We start from the raw sequence: 22,931 nt of genomic DNA on the forward strand, positions 1-22,931 counted from the left end.
TGTTGAGGGGGTGTTGACCTAAATAAAAACAAGTTACGTCAATAAAGATTGTCAAAAGAGTATAACACAGGAATAAGTGAGCATATTAATTTGGAAAATTCAGGAAATGATAAGGGAAAAAAATCAAAAAGGCAATATTTGCATTCTACCAACACTGCAAAAATTACCACCACTACTACTACCAGACTACACCATTTACAGCAGTGGTTCCCAACCGGTGGTACGCGTACCCCAGGGGGTACGCGAAACCCTCGCAGGGGGTACGCGAAGGTCCCAAAATTAATTTAGTCTACATCTTTAAAACTTGTTTCTGACTCAGTTCCAACATTTCCCTCAAAATCAGATAACATAACCCATTGTACGTAATTTCAGACTCATTTTCAAAACTTTCACTTTCAGTAACCCGCTAATTTTTCTCCATAGCCGTAAGGTCTCGATGCTAATTTTTCTCCATAGCCGTAAGGTCTCGATTTAAACTCAGCGAGTTCAGTATCTTGTCATCTGTTGAAACACGAAGTTCGTGAATTGTGGTTGCAAACAAAGATGGATAGATTCCTGATCAGGAATAACAAGAAGCCGAATGATGGTACCCAAAACTCTGAACCTGCACCTAAGAAGAAGAAATATGACGAATCATCGGTCAAAGTGCGTCGATATTTGTCAGAATACCTAGGGCTCGGATTTAGTGCGACAAAGTCTGATCCAGTGAATGCACAGTGCGTTCTTTGTGGTCAAGTCTTGGCCAACAGTTCCATGAAACCTGCGCATATGAACCGGCATCTCAGTACTGGGCACCCTTCTCATGTCGGTAAGCCCATAGAGTTTTTCAAGCGTAAACAAGAAGCATTCGCTAGTAACTGTTTGGAACTTGCAAAAGTGGCATCAGTTTCTTCAAAAGCTCTCCGGGCTTCGTATGCTGTTTCATATTTAGTTGCGAAACAGAAAAAACCGCACACCATCGCCGAATGTCTGATATTACCAGCACTAGTGAAAGTCAGTGAAATAATGTTTGACACGAAAACTGCTACTGCCCTTCAGTCTATACCTGTGTCGAACAATACCATTTCAAGAAGGATAGAAGACATTGCAAGCGATATTGTCATGCAGGTTATTGAGCAAATAAAGTTGACGAAGATGTTTGCGTTACAGCTTGACGAAAGCACGGATGTGTCAGGTGAAGCCCAGGTGATCGTCTTTGTTCGATATCAAGATTGTTCTGACATAAGAGAAAATATTCTGTTTTGTCAAAACCTACAGTCAAGAACAACAGGAGAAGAACTATTCAAGGTGATTGACAAATTCTTCGCAGAAGGGGGCATCTTGTGGGACTGGTGTCTATCAGTTTGCAGAGATGGAGCTGCCGCCCTAACAGGGAAGAATAATGGGCTCATGGCCTGGATAAGGAAGAAAAATCCAAAGGTGAAGTGGTTGCACTGCATCATTCACAGGCAAGCTCTTGCATCAAAAAGGATGAACGCACATCTGCACGAGACCCTCAACGAGGCTGTAAAAGTGATCAACTTCATCAAAGCCCGACCACTGAACTCAAGAATGTTCAAGTTGCTGTGCCAAGAGATGGGTTCAGAACATCAACATTTACTTCTGCACACAGAAGTTCGCTGGTTGTCTCGTGGGAAGATTTTAAACAGACTTTTCGAGCTTCGACAAGAAGTTCATATGTTTCTTCTGGAGCAAAAATCTGCATTCAGTTCACTTTTTGAAAACCAGGACTGGGTCTGCAGGCTGGCCTATCTTGCGGATATTTTCGACAAACTGAATGACTTGAATCTGTCAATGCAAGGTTTCCGGACGGACGAACTCTCCCTGAATTCGAAGATGTGTGCTTTCATCAAGAAATTGGAGTTCTGGCTTAAAAAGGTTCAAAGAAACAGCGTTAGTGTCTTCCCGACCCTTGACAAGTTTGCAGACGATAGTGAAATTGATAACCTCAACACAATCTCTGATTGTATTCGGGAGCATCTGACAAAGTTGCGAGATGAACTTGTGTCATATTTCCCATCGATTATGAACCAAGATAGAACGCAGGATTGGATCCAAAATCCATTTGTTGAAGACGTGACCTCAAGCTCCGGTCTTAGTGACAAGCTTACAGAGAATCTGATCGAACTTGCCAGTGATCGCGCCTTAGAACTGAAATTCCAAAATGTAACTGTTTCCCAGTTTTGGCTGGAGGTGAAAGGAGAATACAAGGAACTAAGTGAAATCGCCATGTCTGCTTTGTTACCATTCGGATCCACTGACCTATGTGAAGTGTCATTTTCGGCAATGTCATTGATCAAAACCAAACACAGAAACAGACTGAGTGTACAAAATGACCTTATAATTGCCGTTAGTGACATCGAGCCAAGATTTGATAATATTTTAGCAAAAAAGCAGCCTCAAGTTTCTCATTGATTTTGTACGTACATTTAACCACCGTCATATTGGACAATAAATCTTGTGTTTTTGAAAATCTGATTTTAGTTAAGAAAAAAGTAAAACAACGATTCTCAAGAAAGGGGTACGCAAACTTTTTGGGCCTTGACTAGGGGTACGCGGACCGAAAAAGGTTGGGAACCACTGATTTACAGTATTGAGAGGAAATTTGAACAAAATTCATAGACACCATCTGCATACAAATTGTCAAAATAGTGTATCTCAAGAATTGATTTGGGTATTAAGTTGGAACTTTCAGAGAATGCTTAAAGGGGAAGATCATCTCACCAAAAGGCAATATGTGCACACTGCTACTAATACTAATGTTACTGCTACATTTACTACTACTACTACTACTTCTATTGCAACTACTTTTAAGGCTAAAGGCATTGAGATAAAAATTTCAAGAGGTATTAACAAACCAGTTACCAAAAGGACATCAGCAATGTCATGGCAATTTTCAAGGTATTTTCTGGGGGGGGGGGAAGGTGAACTGAATCACAACACACCACCTGTATGCAGGTTGTCAAAAGGGTGCAACACAAATATCTTAGGAACAGTTTGGTGTGTGAAATTGAAACTAACAGGGCTTGTTGTGAGGGATTTTAAACTAACCACAAGAAAATGTTTTCATCCTAATGCTACTGCTTCTATTCATGCCACTACTATTGTTACTACTGCTATTACTACTAATGCCACTAAAGCTTACAATACTGAAATTAGTCTCAAGATTTCTGTACAGACTGCAGAATTGGTCTTGACCCAACCTCTAAAGCCGTTTTGTGTGATGAATGTGAAAAATGGCTCTGCATAGACTGCCTTAAAATGTCTGTCCCTGAATATCAACTTTTTACACAAATTTCAAGTGTTGGAGATATGCAGTGGTACTCTCCATTCTACAAGCACTCTAGTTCCCCAGCTGACCTCCCTTCATTAGCTATAATTTAAATCTAATAATATCTAAGGTCCCAAGTTTCATGGTTATTGCAGAAATAGTGAAGGCCATGGCAGAGGAGCTCAAAAATGACAATACTGCTAGGATATCCGAAGTCAAAGAGCGTGCTGATGACCTAGAAAAAAACATGGCTGATAAAGCACTGTTTCAGAGGTTAAAGAACATGTTAGCACAGGAGTGCAGCATGCACCATCAAAAATGAAACAGGCTATTGACTCCCACCTGGCTATCAACCACAAAAAGATTATTGCAAAAAACTTGATCTGTCCAGGTGGAGGGCATTCCCACAAGGCCATGGACTATTATATGCCACTTCTATCACCCCTGTAAGATGTGCAAATAGTAATATAGTAGATAGAAAAGAGCTGTTAAGTATTAATGAGCTTTCTGAACCATCCTTCAAGGTAGAAGTCCTGTTTCATCCTTTGGCTCCTTCCAAATACCCGAAAATACCTTCTCTGACTCTTTTTTTATCAATATCACCTCCCCAAAACGTTTTACACTGTCACCTTAACCAAACGTCTTTAAAAATTATCAGTACCAATGCTGACCATTTTTCAAATAAATGGAACAAGGCTGCCTCTGTTCTTTTAAAAGAACAAGCAGATATACTTGCAACTGTGGAAGTGTGCCCCAATTTAGCAATACCAAGCTTACAGAATCTTGTATCAGCATCAGTGGTTTTAAACTTTTTTCAAATTTATTGGACCAGGATTGCAGGAGAGGTGTGGCCATTTTGTTAGGGAGGAGCTGCAGGCAGGTGTTATTATTCCCACAAACAATTATAGACCTTGGATTGAAATAGTTTGGTTAACTATAACTATTGACAATAATATAATATGCTTTGGACATGCATATCATAGCCCTAGTTCCCCAAGCCAGATTATTCGCAAAAATGCCCTTTTGGAAATAGTATTCAATATTTTCAAAATCAAATCTTTTGCAACAGTCATAGTTGGTGATGTCAACCTGCCAGGAATTTTATGGATTGATGAATGTGGGTCACCGAAAACACAAACTAAGGGTTCTCCCTTTTCATCTTCTTTATCAAACAATTATCTATACCAAACAGTTAGTGAGCCTACAAGAATTCATTGTGATCAGAATCCATCACTTCTTGACTTAGTTATTGTTTCTAGTCCTCAGCTATCAATGAGCAATGATTATCTCCCCCCCCCCTTGGAAAAAGTGACAATGTTACAATTCATTCTACACTTAATATTCACAGCAAAAAAACTGCTTATAAGCATCACTCATTTATTGATTACAAAACTGTATGTAGAGATTTAGCATGTATTAAGTGGAGCTTTACCACAGATGATGATCTTTAGACTTCTTGGCATATCTTCAAAACTTTATTACTTAGTGCTGAATTGAAACATACTAGCATCAGGATGATTAGACAGCCTAAAACACTGCCATATCTAACTCCTTCTATTTGTAATCTCATCCAAATAAAAGCCAAAGCATGGAAAAAGCATCACAAGGATAGAAACTCTTGTAACTTTGAAAAATACCAGGTAGCCAGAAATCTTGTTACAAATAACATTAAAAAATTAAAATCAAATCACAAAAATAAACTGGCTCAACAAATCAAGGCAAATCCCAAACTCTTTTGGAGGCATACATCAACTAAAAATCCAGGCAGACACTCAGTTCCAGATTTATGGGAAAATGGACATGTGATATCCACACTTGAAAGTAAAGCAGGATTCCTGAATAAACAATTTTCCTTAGTATTTTTTGATGGTCAGAATGTCCTACCCTCTACACTCTCTTTTTACCCAATCACTACCACTATGCCAGATATTGAAGTAGCTGAATGCATGGTGAATAAGAAACTTGCTTCAACTAATGTATATAAATCTAAGGGTCTGAAGAATATTCATTCTAGATGCTATGGATTTCAAACATGCTAAAGATATCCTAGCTGCCCCATTAGCTGTAATCTTCCAAAAATCTATCAAAGCTGCACAACTTCCAGTGGATTAGAAAAAGCATACATAACTCCTGTTTTCAAAAAGGGGAAAAGAAATTCTGCTGCAAATTACAAGCCAATCAGTATTACCTCTTCTGTTGTCAAAGTGATTGAAGGAATAGTTAATGATGCTGCGATTAATCATCTTGAAAAGAATGACATCCTTCACCATTCTCCACATGGTTTCCAAAGTGGTAGATCAGTTGACACAAATTTACTAGTCTTAGAATCTTGTTACATATCTTATAGACAAGGGATTTCCTGTTGATGTTCCCCTCTTTGACCTAGCCAAAGCCTTTGATAAGATCTGCCACAGGAGACTGATTGTCAAGTTACAAGCTGCAGGAATAAACAACCAAGTTGTTGGCTGGATTAAGGCATTCCTTGCTGAAAGGACTCAACAGGTCAGAATATTCACATCTCATGGAATGCTGATTTATTCAAATTCATTGCCAGTCAAGAGTGGTGTTCTGCAAAGTACTACCCTTGGCCATACCCTCTTCAATATTTTCATTGATGATACCCCTAGTGTAGCACAAAATTATTTAACTTTTTTTGCAGGTGACTCCAAACTCATTAATGGTATCAGAAACTACCTTGATGCAGATGTTTTTCAATGTCATATAAATGAGTTTAATAATTGGGTTAATGCCTGGTTATTGAGCTTCAACACATCTAACTACCATGTCCTCCATTTTGGAAAAAAAATTACATTTTGGGTACACCCTCAGTGAACTACTGCTTGCGGCTGTTCCTGAGGATAGAGATCTGGGTGTCTTGAGTGATGAAAAACTTAAATTTGATTCTCATACTGCTATTGCTGCTTCATCAGCTAGCCAGATTCTAGGAACTATAAAGAGAAACTTCAGCAGCCACTCTCCAGGAGCCATGACAACACTATATAAAGCTCTTTTTTGACCAAAACTTGAAATTGGCATGACACTTGCATCCTGTTTTTACAAAAAAAAGACAAATTCATCCTAGAAGCAGCCCAAAGGTGAGCAAAAAAATTGATTAGCAAATTCCAAATAGTTCCCTATTATGAGCCTCTTCATTGCCTCAAACTATTAACAGCCTTTGGAATAAACAGTCACCAACCTTTGGAATAAACAGTCAGAATATGCTGTCTCTGCAACTTGTCTTGAAACTTTCAAATCAAGAGCGGATACTGAATTGAGTTATGTAGAGTGGAAGTATGATTGGGCAGCCCATGAGTCTTCAACTAGTCTTTAATTCTTCACAGAGCCTACAAGGAGGAAATCCTTAGATTCCTTTAAACTGCAATTTAAGGTAATTGACTAATTCAAAACCATCTCTGTTCATAGTAAGAATGTATAATAAATGTTTAGTTTTATTCCAAGTGCTCTAAAGTGCATGTTACTGCATGGGGCAAGATTCTAAATTGATGCATATTGTTTCTTTGTCATTATTAATGAACTAAATAATGTTGTAAAATTAAATAAAAAAAACAAGTTTTTTTAACTGAAAGTAAGGAGCAGCATTAAAACTTAAACAGAAATTACCTTAAATCGCAGTTTGGAGCGATATAAGGATTATCCATCCTTGTGATGCTCCATGAGAAAAAAGAATTCGTTTGGTGTAGATTGTGGCTGTTAGATTAGACTCTTGTGGAGGACTCTGCAGCTTCCCAATTGTAAAGGAACCCTATCAAGGTGGGACTTGAACATGTCAGTTGAAGTAGCAGAACGTGTTTCTTCAGAGAGCTGGTTCCACATATTGATTATTCTTTGGCTGAAGAAGTGGCTTCTATGTCTACTCGTGGAACGCTGCATGGAGAGCTTCAAAGAATGTCCTCTAGTACCAGAATGCAAGGGCTGTGCAAAGAGACCGGGAAGGGTATTTTTAGAGAGGATTTTTTGGGTTAAAATAATGTCACCCCTTTTCCCTCGGTATGTCAGCGTCGGCAGCTTCAAACGACGTAGTCTTTCTTCGTATGGAAATTTTCTCATGTTGGTAACCATCTTAGTGGCACGACGCTGGACATCCTCAAGCAACTTTTTATCTTTTTTGAAGAAAGGGGCTGCCAATGGCGCTTTTCCAACTAGTTTTGAGTCATCAGCGTAAAGGGTAATAAGATTTGAAAGAAGGGTGGGTAGTTTGTTAACATAGAAGTTGAAAAGTGTTGGTCCAAGAATAGTGCCCTGGGACACGCCACTTTATACAGTTGTGGGAGAAGAGAAATGAGGAGTTCCTTGCAAATCAAAAACTCTGACACTCTGTGATTTTTCAGAAAGGAAGCCCATAATCCACTGTAAAACACCTTCGTTGACACCTGCAGCCCTCAATTTGATTATGAGGAATTCATGACAAACTTTGTCGAATGCTTTGGATAGATCAAGAAGAATCATGTCCACAGGAAAACCCTTATCAAGCAGTGTAGTCACTAATTCATATGTTTGGATAAGGTTAGTGTCCCCAGATCTACCAGATCTGAATCCATGTTGTGATGTGGAAAGGATATTATTAACCTCAAGATGTTCAATTAGAGCTTTATTAAAAAATCTCTCAAGCACCTTAACAACTGCAGAGGTGATGCTTATAGGACGGTAATTTTCTGCTGAGTCTCTTCGTCCCTTTTTATGGATCGGGTTATATAAGATGTTTTCCAATCAAGCGGTAGTTCCCCATTTTGAAGAGATAACTGGAACAGCATGCACAGGGGGAAGCTGAGAGCTTTTCGACACTCCCTAAGAAGACGTGGATAAACACCGTCTGGTCCCTTTGACTTATTTACATCAAGCTTCTCAAGGCTACTGAAAACCATTACTTCACTTACTGACAGATCAGGCATAGGGAAAAGCACTTCATACGATGGAGGATCTGGTAAAGAGGTACCTGAATTTTGGGTAAAGGCAGAAGTAAATAGCGCATTTAGAATGTCAGCCTTATCTATTGGAGATGAGTGTAGTACACTATGGTCAACAAGGTCAGGAATAGTGTGATGATTTGGGTTTTTAGAAGAGACATGTCTCCAAAAATATTTTGGGTTTAACTTAATCTCAGAAGCTAATTTTTCTTTGTAGGCAGATTTCAGTTTTCAAACAGTTCGTGGTAACAAACTGTGGTAAGTAGCGACCCGGCTCAATAGTAAACAAAACTCTAAAAAACGGAATTTCGATGCTAAAAGATTTTTATGCTGATCTTAAATATTTGGGTTTCATCAAATTCAGTCTTTGTCATCAAAAGTTACGAGCCTGAAAAAGTTGCCTTATTTTGGAAAATAGGGGGTAACACCCCCTAAAAGTCACAGGATCTTAACGAAAATCACACTATCGCATTCAGCGTATCAGAGAACACTATAGAAAAAATTTCAAGGTCCAATCTACAAAACTGTGGAATCTCGTATTTTTTGCCAGAAGACAAATCACGGGTGCATGTTTATTTGTTTGTTTGTTGTTTTTTCCCCAGGGTCATCGTATCGACCAAGTGGTCCTAGAGTGTTGCAAGAGGGCTCTTTCTAACGGAAATGAAAAGTTCTAGTGCCCTTTTTCAATGACCAAAAAAATTGGAGGGCACTTAGGACCCCTCCCATGCTTATTTTTTTCCCGAAGTCAACGGATCAAAATTTTGAGATAGCCATTTTGTTCCGCATAGTCGAAAACCATAATAACTATGTCTATGGGGATGACTTACCCCCCACAGTCCCTAAAGGAAGGGGCAGCAAGTTACAAACTTTGACCAATGTTTACATACAGTAATGGTTACTGGGAAGTGTATTTATTACCAGTAAAGTATTAGATTAAGGGCCCAGGATTTTCTAGCATTACTATTTAAAAAAAATGAAAATATAAACATAAAAAAGTTTTTTTCATTTGAAAGTAAGGAGAAGCATTAACACTTAAACGAACAGAGATTATTACGCATATGAGGGGTTCTAAAAATACTTTAGCGTAAAGAGCGAGGTATTTAGGAGGAGATAAATACTTCGCTCTTTATGCGAATAAAATTTTAAGTAATTTCAACTATTTGTTCTACAGCCTTTCTGATTCAGGGGTCATTCTTAAAGAATTGGGACAAAACAAGATTTAGTGTGAAGAGCGAGGTATTAACGAGGGGACCAACCCCCTCATATACATAATCAAAAATATAAGAATATAAAAGTTTGTTACTTAAGTTAATTCTTAAGTTACGTATATTTTTTATTAATAAAAACGTTCTTTAAAAATTAAAAGATCAAGTTCTATTTAGAAAGCCATTTAGCCAAAAAAAGAATGAATATGCAAATTTCATTTTAAATATTTATCTACAGAGAGCCAAAATCAGACATGAATTAATTCAAAAACTTTCAGAAATTAAATAAAAAAACAAGTTTTTTGAAATGAAGGTAAGGAGCAACATTAAAACTTAAAACGAACAGAAATTACTCCGTATATGAAAGGGGCCTTTCCTCCTCGACACCCCGCTCCTTGTGCTAAAGTTTGATTCTTTCTCGCAACTCTACTTTTTAAAACAATAAAAAATTTAGCGTAAAGAGCGGGGTGTCGACCCCATAAGGAGCGACCCGGCCCAATAGTAACCAAAACTCTAAAAAATAGAATTTTGATACCAACAGCTACATCCAAAGAATTGCATTTTGATGCTGATTTTAAATATATAAGTTTCATCAAGTTTAGTTTTACCAATCAAAAGTTACAAGCAAGAGAAAATTTGCGTTTTTTAGAAAATAGGGGGAAACACCCCCTAAAAGTCATAGAATCATAACGAAAATCACACCATCGGATTCAGCGTATCAGAGAACCGTACTGTAGAAGTTTCAAGCTCCTATCTACAAAAATGTGGAATTTTGTACATTTGGCCAGAAGGCAGATGCGTGTTTGTTTGTTTGTTTTGTTTTTTTCCCAGGGGTGAAAATTATTTTCCCAAAGTCAACGGATGAAAATTCTCAGATAGCCATTTTGTTCAGCGTAGTCGAAAAACCTTATAACTATGTCTTTGGGGACGACTTACTCCCCCACAGTTCCCGTGGGAGGGGCAACAAGTTACAAACTTTGACCAGTGCTTACATATAGTAATGGTTATTGGGAAGTGTACAGGCATTTTCAGGAGGATTTTCATGGTTGGGGGAGGGGTTGAGAAGAGGGGATATGCTGGGGGAACTTTCCATCGAGAATTTGTCATGGGGGAAGAAAATTTCCATGAAGAGAGTACAGGATTTACTAGCATTATTTAAAAAAAAACAATGAAAAAATAAATATGAAAAAGTTTTTTCAGCTGAAAGTAAGGAACAGCACAAAAAAAAAGAAAGAAATTATTACCCATATGAGGGGCTCATCTCCTCCTAATACCTCGCTCTTTACGCTAAAGTATTTTTTAGTAATTTCAACTATTTATTCTACGGCTTTTGTGATTCAGGGGTCATTCTTAATGAATTGGGACAAAATTTAAGCTTTAGTGTAAAGAGCGAGGTACTGACGAGGGGGCGAACCCCCTTATATATGTAATAGAAACATGAGAATACAAAAGTTCTATACGCAAGCTAATTTATAAGTTACGTAAATCTTTTACTAATAAAAAGATTCGTAAAAAATTTAAAGTTCTAGTTGCCTTTCTAATTAACCAAAAAATCGGGGGGCAACTAGGCTTCCTCCCCCGCTATTTTGTTCTCAAAATCATTTGATCAAATTATGAGAAAGCCATTTAGCCCCCCCCCCCCCAAAAAAAATGCAAATTTTGTTTTAATTATTCCTCTGCGGAGAGCTAAAATCAAAACATGCATTGATTCAAAAACGTTCAGAAATTAAATAAAAAAAACAAGTTTTTTTAACTGCGGGGCATTGATGAGGAAGCAGCCTCTTTCATATACAAAGTAATTTCTGTTCGTTTTAAGTTTTAATGTCGCTCCTTACTTTCAGTTAAAAAAAACTTGTTTTTTTTAATTTAATTTTTACAGAATCTGTTACACGAATCCGTACCTCCTTATAAAATGACAGGGTCTCCTGGTTCCTCTTCTTCATGTACCGTTTCCAAGCTCTAGATTTCTGGTTAATGAGCTTCTGAACTTCCTTAGTGAGGAAGGGAAGTGTTTTGGGCTGTTTCCTAAGAATAACCCTGGAATGTTTCTTTTCAAGAGCAAGGAGAGATTTTTTTGAATTTTAACCATGACTCATTGATGTCACTGGTGATAAGCATTGACCGGTTTGCAGATGAAAGTTCCTACTGTATTGCCTCATAGTCGGTGAAAGTCTGAGGACGAAATTTAGGTTGATGACGACTATTTAGGGACAACACAGACAGAATAACTAGGTGGTCAGTACTAGCAATTGGCGGTAAATAATCATTATGAATGAGGGAATCAGTATCACGCAAAATGACGAGGTCTAACAGCAAGGGATTCTGATCAGCTCTATAGCGTGTAGGCTTATCAATAGTCTGACGAAGAAAATTATTTGATAGGCAAGATAAAAAAGGTGAGTCTCTACTATTAGATGAAAAATGTCCAGTTCCTTCAACCCACTCAATTGCAGGAAAATTAAAATCGCCAGTGATTATTAACTCAAATGAGCTAGGAAGGGATATTGAAGATGTCATTTCATCAATGATAGTTTTGAGGGCCAATTCACTATCTTCAAGGGAAGGAGCACTTGGACTTCGATAAACGCACCCAGGACGCAAATTTTTATTAGCAATGGAGATATCAAGCCATACACTTTCTATCAAAGATATATCAAGCATAGTAGGATTTACAACACTGACCTGGATACTATCTGTTACATAAACACCAACTCCTCTTCAACAATTTGGGTGCTCTAAGTTCCTAAATAGTTGATATCCCAAGATCTGTAGGGATGTTTCAGTAACCGCCAAAAAACTATGTTTTGGTAACTTCTTCTTCTTATTCAGCAGACGGGCTTTTCAGTCGATACTATTTAGCCCTTTTCCTTTTGGCTCACTCTGTGAGATCGACAGAGCTATGGAGTTGGTTTGTCCTATATGATTTGTATCTGCTCAGATTTCTTGAAGTATATCTTTTGATACCAGCAGTTGAATTATAAGAGAGTATATATTGATCTCTGTGCTCTGCGAGAGGGTATGGTCAGCAAGACTCTTGGCTGTTAGTGGAATTTTGTGGTGTTTGAAGCATTTTAACATTTTACATTGCAGGGTATAATGTGCAGACGTCACCATATTACATTCAAATAGGCAATGATCTATTGTTTCATTCTTAAGATTACATGACCTGCAAAGGGGGGATGAAGGAACTTCGCAACTTGAATTAGGGATCTGATATGAAAATGCCTGAAAATTTAGCCCATTTGAACCTGACCAAATTCTATGATAAGTCTTGGAAAGGTGCTTACTTGGGAAAGGTGATAGGGTAGGATTCTTATTATTTATCAGTACCTCTGTAAGTCTCTAGCGGTAAATATCTCTAATGGGGATTGGTCTCCCACTTGGTTGGTCAATATTTAAAGTATTTTTTGCTATTTCATCTGCCTTCTGGTTACCTATTATACCCGAGTGGCTTGAAATATACTGGAGATGAGTTAAAATACCTTTTGAAGTAAAAATATGAATAATCCTAAGACAAAGAAATGTGTCAATATCCATCTTATTTTGAGAAGCTGACAAAAGAAGCTCAAGGCTTGACAAAGAGTCAGAATATATTATAATATTTTTAATATTAATTTTCATATATCCATTAACCATGAGGAAATCTAATGCCATGATTATGGCATTTAGCTCGGCAGACATTACAGATGAATTATCTTGTAATCTCTCTCCTAAAGCGATATTATGGGTTGGGAAGAATGCTCCGCTTGCCACTTTCTCATTCATTTTGGACACATCTACAAAAATTTGGAAATGGTTTTTATAAGCAACATTATTTAGCTCGGCAAAATTTTTCTGAATAAAAGAAATGGGGGTAAGTTCTTTGGTCCACTTTGAGAAGTCAGTTTTTATTATGGGAGTTGACCAACTCCAATGGGGGGGGGGGGTTGGGGGAATGTGGGTGCAATAGATTTTACTGGCACTGGGAACTTCTTCTGGATATTTGCATATTCATTTGCAACGCCTCTAAACATAGATGGATTTCTTAACCAGTTATGCAGGGTATGAGAATCATTGGCTTCAATTTTTTTAAGGTACTTAGTTAGTAGAGATCTTCTTCTTTCATTTATTGGTGATAGTCCCCTCTCAGTAAGCAGAAACTTAGTTTTTGTTGGTTTCCTAAGACCAAATATAAGACGAATTATACCTTTTTGCGTCGTTTCAATTTTTTGCATGTGGGTCTTAGCACAAGCACCATAAACTATGAGGCCATAATCAATATGGGGTCTTATGTATGATTTATAAAATTAGAGTAGTGTTTTCTCATTACAGCCCCAAGGTGTGGCTAGTAGCCTTTTAATTATTCTTATTTTTCTATAGCACTTTTTTATTGTGTTTGTGATGTGGAGGTGGAAATTTAGTTTTTGGTCAAGTATGAACCCTAGATAATTAATTTGATTGTCCTCTGGGATAAGTATTCTATTTAATGTTAGCCTAGCATCATAATGATTTCGCTTATGGTGGAATTGGATAATTTTTGACTTTGTGGGTGCAGTAGGTAAAATGGACTTTTGGGAGAACTTTTCAAATTGGAAAAGTGCATTTTGCAACTTTGAATGCGCAATCTCGAAGGTATTGCCAGTTGCCCATAATACCAGATCGTCAGCGTACTGTAGATTGGTATGTGGGAGGTTCATGTCCCATAAAAATAGTTAAAATAGGAGGCAGGTCAGGACTGCACCCTGTGGAAGGCATTTGGTTATTGAAGTTTTGGGTGAAGAGGCTGAACCTACACAAACAATGAAACTTCGGTTTTCTATGAAGGATACAAGTTTGGGGGGTAGTGCAAGTTTTGTAAGTTTAACTAAGAGAATCTGGTGGTCAACATTATCATATGCTCCTTCAAAATCTAGGAATGCAGCAGTTAAGACATTATTTTTTTATAGGGATTCATTTATTGCATTTGTTAACACTATGAAAGCATCTGTTGATGAGTGGTGTTTCCTGAAGCCAGTTTGAGTAGGAGGTATCAGATTATTCTTCTCAACAAACCATAGCAGCCGATGGTAAATCATTTTCTCCATTAATTTTCCCAGCACTGGGGTAATCATTATGGGTCTATATGACTCAGGGTCATGTTTAGGCTTGTTTTTCTTTAAAATTGATATGAGAGATGAACATTTCCAGTTATTAGGGAATGTGGATGTAGCCCATGCATGGTTATAGCAATTTAGGAGCTCCTGTTTGTACAAAGGGGTAAGATTCTTTATCCATATAGGGTGTATATTATCATAGCTACTTGTAGCATTGGCCTTGATATGCTGTATTGCATTATTCAATTCATGTATTGAGAAGGGATGGTTTATATACTCTGAACCTGGTCGGGGCTGGTAAATAGGATTTGTCATGATTTGAGTGGTGATATTTTTGTTTTTTGATGTTAGCTTTTTTGAGAAAAGGGAGGCAAATAATTTTGTCTTATCAATGTCATTATCATAGTGGGAATTCTCATGTATTAGTTCATACATAAGAGGGTTGGGGGATGTTTTTTTCCCGCAGATTTTGCTTATAAGTCTGTGCATTCTTGGCTCAGATGTTTCTCTGGAAAGATTATTTGCAAAATTATTCCAATAATTATATTTAGCATTAGTTATTGTTCTCTTGAGGTTAGCCTCTGCTTGTAATTTACTTAAATATGTGACAGGGGATGGTTTTTTTTAGGTATGCTCTCCTAGTTGCATTTTGTATTCTCCACATAATTTGGCAATCTTTTGTCCACCATGCTTTAGGGGTGTGTTTAGGGATGGTTTTCCTAGGTGAAGTTCTGGGGATAGCTTGATTAGCTGCATTTGTTAATATTGATGTCATAGCTTCAGCATACGTGTCAGCAGTTACAACTGAGGTATGAGATTTCTGGGTTAAACTTAGAATTTCTTCATTAGGCTTATTTCTAAACATGGTCCAATTTGCTTTGGTGTTGACATATTTAGGGATATGTGGGAGAATATTGGCTGGTTCATTTAAAGAGGATAGTATTGCAAAATGGTCAGTGCATAGATTTTCAGTTTTCTTAATATAAATTTTATTTAGTATATTTATTGAAACAATTTGTAAGTCGATAGTTTAGAATTTCCCACTTTTGGGGTTAAAATATGTGTTTAGACTAGGAGGGGTAGCAATTGCTAAATCCGCATTATTTGATATCAGTCTTTCCATAAGCTTACCAGCTTTATTTGCTGGCTTATCCCCCCAAAGAAGACTGAGGGCATTAAAATCCCCGCAGATGATTATGTTTTTCAGCATATTAGAATTAGTAATATAAGTGAAAAAGTCCATGGTATCTGTAGCCTGGCCATTAGGGTTATAAAGACTTAATATGTATGTTTTAGTATTATTTATCCAGACATTAATACCAATAACATCAACATCATTTGAAATGGGAAATTAATACCGCAAAATTTAATATTATTATTTAAAATTATAGCTACGCCACCTCCTTTTCTCTGCAAAGACCTATCCTTTCTCAGGATAGTATATCCTGGAAACTTTGTTTGTTGGTTATTAGTCAAATGGGTTTCTTGAAGGCAAGCAAAATCAATGGGATTATTATTCATAAGAGATAAAAGATCATTTAACTTATTTTCTGAGAGTGATCTTACATTCCATTGAAGTATTGAAATGTGCTGCTTTGTTGTTTTAATTTTCATTTTGTGGTGTATCAATGTTTAGCTTTGCTAGGAGCAGAGCAAGATCTTTTTTTGCTTGGATATGCATGTGATTGGGTAGGTACAATTTTGCCAATTCGCTTATTATTTTTGCTTTTTGTGGTTGTTTTAGGTTCATTGACTGTACTGCATTAGAATTTAGTATAAATTGGCACATGTTAGGTGTTAATTCATTTGTATTTTCATCTGTCTTTTTGTTGATAATTTGATTGATTCCCATTAATACTTCTGATTCATTTCTACTTGGGAGAGGTGGCCATTCTGATCTTCTATCATTACTTGTAGAGGCTAGAAGGTTTGTCCAGGGTGAATCTCTCTTATAGGAATGTGAGCTTGGTTGCTTTGAAGAAGGAGTTTTATTGGGGGTGTTTGATGCTTTTGGTAGAATGGTTGGTCTGTGGGTGAGAGGGTTGGGTGGTTTCATAAAGTTTTTGGTCAGGTGTGATTGAGCTGCATTTGCTTCCATTACTGCAAAAGGGTAAGGTATGTTTTTTTCTGTTGCTATTTGGAGTGTTAGTGCTCGCTTTTTATATGCAGGGCATAAAGTTTTATTAGTAGAATCGTGGGGACCATTGCAGTTAATACATTTTGGCTGATTGTTTTAACAATTTTTCATTCCAGTGGGGTGGGAGTTTTTACAAGAATTGCATTCATGTAATGTTTCACTGCATGTGTTTTTTGTGTGTCCTAGTTTTAGACATTTTTGGCATTGGATAGGTTTTGGCTTGTAGGGCTTGTGGGGTTTCCTTTGTCCAAAGAGAAATATCTGCTCCAGGTTATTATTTTCTCCTCTTAGCGTGAATAAGAAAGACTTGCTTAACTTTTGGCCATTGGCATCTGGTTTATCCAATTGGGTTACATCAGCTACTGGGATTGGGTTACCAGTGCTGTCAGAGAGTCCTTCTTTTAGATCCTGAATAGGAATTTCTGGAGGGATTTTATATACTACTATTTTAGTTGGGTTTTGGTTTGGGGTCCAGAGAACAGATTTTATTGGTATGTTAAGAAGAGATTTTGAATTCTGTAATATATCTGCTGATTTAGAATCTTGAAGGGCTATAAGCAGAGATCCATCACAGTTAATGTTTAATGAAAACATTGATTTTAACACTTTGAACATTGCAACCCTCAAGAGAGCTATCTTTTTTATCTCAAAGGGGGTATCTGGAGTGATTTTTAAGTAAATTCCAAGTTTTTGTGAGGGGGATGTTGGATCATGAGGAGGGGTATTATTTTTGATTGGGGAATTTTTTTCCTTTTTTTTGAGTTTCATGATAGGACCTCTTGAAATTCATTTTCAGTATCATCCTGTATTTTGACATACGCCCCGACTTCCACCATAGTATTTTTCAATGACCCCTCATGTGAGCTTTGAGAAAGTTGACTTGACCAGCCAAGGGGTTCAATGTTTTCAGTGGTACTTGGGGTAGGGTCCGGGGGGATTTTTTTGGGTGGTGTTCTATGCATTGCCTATTGGAAAAAGCTTTAATACAATAAAAAAAAGAAGAGAAAAATTGATATTATAAAACCAGACTATCTGTCACTCTTTCAAAGGGAGGGCTTCACCATCCACAAAAAAAACTACAGTGTTGTCCAGAAGATGGCTTGGTATACAATTGGTTCAATTGACAGCTGATAAATCTAGGTAAATATCCCAAGAAATTTTAATATAAATTTCTTAAAGTGTTGCTGTTGTGTTTGTAACATCTTCTTCTTCTTATTCAGCAGACAAGTTTGTAATTATTCAGGCAGTTTGTAACAATTCAACAAAACTTGCAACATCTGCTGCTTCTTCCCTAAGAAGCACTCCAGATTCTAGAAGCTTATTTGTCAGACAGTCAACATTGCTTGAAAGAACACAGAAAGTATTTCCAGAAAGGGGCTTCTGACTTGGAAAATTTGGCTGTTGAGACTCAGAGGTAACACCAGATATAGTACTTGAAAAACTTGAATCTGCTGAATTCTGACATGACACAAGCAAATTATTAGATATAACATTTGAATTAACACTAGCAGAAATAACACTAGCAGCTTCACAAGAAATATCAACTGACGATTTATCAAAACAAAGCACTGGGGAAACAAAACTATTTACATGAAGATGCAATGATATAACTAGGTTTCCGTTGCGGATTGGTTTGGAGGGGGCCGGGGTGGCGCTTCCCAACTGCAATGAGCAGCCTCTTTTTTGGAACGATTTGGCCCTTGAAGATCATGAGGTTGGGCACACCTGAGCTTATTCTTCATTTCAACTCCTCAACTAAGGCCTTTCTCCTGTTTCTCTCTGTCTTGGATGTGTCACCACGAAATTGTATATCCTTGTGGAGCATGTGGGAACAGTTGATGATTGACCTTTTGATGTCCAGGCTTGGGACAGTAAAAGGGACAGGAGGGGGGCGTGCAGATGGCAGAGAGTTAATAGGGATTGGAAGTCTTCTCACATTATTGATGTGAATGTCTCTGAGCTTATACCTTTGATCAATATAAGACTTGATGAATAGTTGGTCATTGGGTTGCAGAGGGACTCCAAACGCAAAAATGTTAAGGGCTCTACATTGTCAGTCACTTTCTTCAGAAAAGTGGAGCTGGATCTCACTATCAAGATGCTGGGTAAGATTGGCTTTGATGCTTTTGTCTCTTGAAGAACTACTGTCTGGACTTTGGAACACATTTCAGAGAGCAAGCATTTTTGGTCACCTGGGTTTCCAGTGCTGACACTTGTGATTTTATCTCACTGACAGTTTGTGAAATTTCAGCTTTTAGTGATGTTTCCATGTCTTTTAAAGATGCTTGGACAATTTCTTGAAAGGCCACTTGAGATGGGATTTTATCAATGATCTCATTTTTCATGCTATTTATTGTAGCTTGTACAATATTCTCAACACTTGGATTTTGAGCATTAACAGATGTTGATCTGTATTTACATGCTGGGCACTTGATACAAATATCTACACATTGGGAGATTTTTGTGATAAGCAGATATTCAGGTTCAGGCATGTCTAAACACTTGGTACATAATCACACCCATCACAAAGAATGGCATAAGAATTACTTTATATATGAAAGGGGCTACTTCCTCATTAATGCCCTGCTCTTTGTGCTAATTTTGATTCTTTCTCTCAACTCTACTTTTTAAAATAGTAAAAAACTTTAGCATAAAGAGCAGAACATTGATGAGGAAGTGGCCCCTTTCATATACGAAGTAATTTCTGTTCGTTTTAAGTTTTAATGTTGCTCTTTACTTTCAGTAAAAAAACTTATTTTTTATTTAATTTCTGAATGTTTTTGAATCAATGCATGTTTTGATTTTGGATTTCCACAGAGGAATAATTAAAACATAATTTGCATATTTATTTATTTTTGGCTAAATGGCTTTCTCATAGTTTTGATTGAATGATTTTTTGAAAAAAGGAGTGGGGGAGGAAGCCTAGATGCTCTCTGATTTTTTGGTCACTTAAAAAGGCAACTAGAACTTATAAATTAGCTTATGTAACAAAATTTTGTATTCTTATGTTTTTATTACATATATGAGGGGGTTCACCTCCTCATCAGTACCTTGCTCTTTATACTAGAGCTTAAATTTTGTCCCAATACATTAAGAATGACCCCTGAATCACAAAAGCCATAGAATAAATAGTTGAAATTACTAAAAATACTTTAGCATAAAAAGCAAAGTATTAGGAGGAGGTGAGCCCTTCATATGCATAATAATTTCTGTTTGTTTTAAGTTTTAATGGTGATTCTTACTTCCAGTTGAAAAAACTTTTTCATGTTTATTTTTTCAATATTTTTGTTTTAATATTGCTAGAAAATCCTGCACTCCCTTCATGGAAATTTTCTTCCCCCATGAAAAATTCCTCAATGGAAAGTTCCCCCAACATATCCCCCTCTTCTCAACCCCTCCCCTTACCAAAAATCCCCCTGAAAACTTTTGTAACTTTCCAATAACCTTTTCTATATGTAAGCACTGGTCAAAGTTTGTAACTTGTAGCCCTTTCAACAGGGCTACAAGGGAATATCAGAATTTGTATCCATTGACTTTTGAATTTCAGAATTTTGATCTGTTGACTTTGGGAAAATAATTGGTGTGGGAGGCATAGGTGCCCTCCAATTTTTTGGACACTTAGAAAGGGCACTAGAACTTTTCATTTCCATTAGAATGAGCCCTCTCACAACATTCTAGGACCACTAAGTCAATACAATCAGCTCTGAGAAAAAAAAACATCAGATTCAATATATCTCTATGTGCTGAATCTGACAGTGTGATATTGTTAAGATTCTATAGCTTTTATTGAGAAGCACATCTATTTTTTAGCTTTCTAAAATCCCTCTCCAACAAGACCAAAATGTATACAGTGGGCTTGCTTATAGGTAACATTACCTATAGAGCAAAGCATATTAGTCCATGAGCCCTGTGGGCAGTAGGACAAGGTCTGTATTCTATATTTATTTAACAAAAAGTGATAAAACTAAAAAAAAACCTTAAATAAACTTTATTAAATAAATATAAAATACAGACCTCACCCTGCTGTCTACAGGGCTCATGGACTAATATTTTCTGCTCTATAGGTTATGTTACCTGTAAGCAAGCCACTTTATGGATCTTTAGTTTGCCCCATGGAGAAGGAGGGTCAACTAGAAATAGATAAACATCTAGGATTAGCATTTCAAAGTGCTCTAAACTAAACATTTATTGAATGGGTAAAATTCTAGATAATTGACTTCTTGCTATCTCAGAAAGGGTTTAGGTTAGGAAAATGAAACTTTCAGGGGTCAATCTACAGACTAAAGTATGTCCCAGGAAGGTATTTTAGGTAAAATTCTAGTTAATTGACTTCTTGCTATCTTGGAAAGGGTTAAGGTTAGGAAAATGAAACTTTTGGGGATGGATCTACAGGCTAAAGTACGTCCTGGGAAGGTATTTTATAACACCAACCTCCACTCCTTTTCCCTCTAGAGGGCCCTGAAATTTGCCTACATGACAGGTCTATACCTATTGAAGTTTGACAAAACAACATTTTAGCTTAATTTTCAGTTACTAGTTGCTTTTTATCTACCTTTAGTTCTGAAAATACAATTCCTGTTATTTGAGCAAAATTTTGAGCCATATCAATGTTTTTTTTTTAATTTAGGAAATGTATTTGCATATCTTCAAAACCTTATAGGCTAATATAGAATTGAGCAAATTTACAAAGCTGAAAACAATTTTGCTGTACTTCAATTAAGCAGAAGATCTATTTTGAAAGGTTTTACTTTTATAACACATATATTTTTAAAGGTCATCAAAGGTCAAGGCCCTCTAGATGGAGAAGGAGTGGAGGTAGTTGCTTTGAAATACCTTCCCAGGACATACTTTAGTATGTAGATTCATTCCTGAAAGTTTCATTTTCCTAACCTAAACCCTTACTGAGATAGCAAGAAGTCAATTAACTAGAATTTTACCTTGTTTTTGAGCACCATTCTAATCAAGCCAACTCTGTTTATACAGCCTCATCAGCATGGAGGACATCCTAATGTAGCCTATAAATTAAAAGAAGAAGTACAATTGGGATTGTTGAGAAGCAAACATTATAAGTAAATACCTCTTCATTACTGAGTAGAACCATTTCAGCTATTTGTGACAACCTTTAAACAGGCTGTAAAGTTCTACAAATTGCTCTACACAATACAAATTGATATTCTACTTCTTCTTCTAAAACATTAGCTGTTACTACCCAATTTTTTTTTTTTTTTGTAGGCCAGAACGTATCCAAGTGCCGCCAAGGTGCGTCATTTTACATATCTGATAAATTAATCTGTACGTTTGGATTCAGGTTTTTTCAAATAACATTACACAGCTATATGGGCGCTACTACTATGCTATATTAGGCACCAGCCATGGCTACTTGTGTATTATACACCACCCTAATTCTTCATTTAATTAGAACCTGTTTCTTTGACGTTCAATCCTAATGAAATATCACAAAATAGAATGAAAATATAATTCTTTAGAAACAAATTTGGGCTATATATTTGAACATTAGGGGGTGGGGTTTGTTGCATCATCGAAGGAGGGCAAGGTGGCGATTGCTTCCTTATATTCATTTGGAGGGAAAACTATTAAATAACTTCAAAACTGTTGCTTGTTTTAAGTTTCAACTTCGTTCTTTACTATGAGCATATTTTATTTTTAATTAGTCTATCCTCATTCTTGATATAGAAAACGTGATAAACAGAAGTTCATTACGCTTTCTAATATTTTCAAAATTATTATTTATGTAAATATCACCTTCGAAACTTTTTCATCAAGTGAATAGGTGAGCCTATTTAATGAAAAAATTGCGAAAATTTACTATTCCTCCCATTTCACAATATTTCCTCAGGTCAATTTTTTTTCTTGATTGGTAAGGTTCTTTTACTTGTAAAATCTATATGTTCAATTAAAGAATATTTGCTTTAAAAACTTTTAAAAATGGACTTAAATACAACCTCTACCTCTGAAAATAGCAAAAAATAGACTCGCTGAAAAACAAGAAATCATTGAAAACAAAAAATCTTTTATTGAAAAAGACGAACAAGAAATCACCGAAAAAGAAAATATGACTATATGCTTTTTATAATAATATCCGTACTGTAGCTAGATAAGTCAAATCGGTTGTAGTTTAGTCAAAAAAAAATTAGTAGGGGGAGAAATCAACTCCAGGAATCATTTAATTGTTTTAGTTTTTTTACTTCCAATATTTGAATCAAAACTCCAATAAAGCTCCATTTTCTGCTATATTTTATTGCAATATATAAGTCTTCGTAACTTTGAATAAACTTTGCTGTTTGTAAATCAAGAATTATT

General features: G+C 36.6%; 1 protein-coding gene across 1 annotated transcript in view; it reads right to left on the reverse strand.

Annotated features, from left to right (window-relative positions):
• LOC136028727 (signal recognition particle 14 kDa protein-like) overlaps window positions 1-21,832 on the reverse strand; it is a 56,576-nt gene extending 34,744 nt beyond the window's left edge. Inside the window, exon 1 of the mRNA XM_065706598.1 lies at window positions 21,688-21,832. Coding sequence (XP_065562670.1) covers window positions 21,688-21,711 — 24 coding nt within the window. The 5' untranslated portion in view covers window positions 21,712-21,832. The remainder of the gene's footprint in view (window positions 1-21,687) is intronic.
• Window positions 21,833-22,931: the final 1,099 nt, after the last annotated feature.

This window comes from Artemia franciscana, chromosome 7 (assembly GCF_032884065.1).
Source record: "Artemia franciscana chromosome 7, ASM3288406v1, whole genome shotgun sequence".
In the NCBI taxonomy this organism is placed as follows: domain Eukaryota; kingdom Metazoa; phylum Arthropoda; class Branchiopoda; order Anostraca; family Artemiidae; genus Artemia; species Artemia franciscana.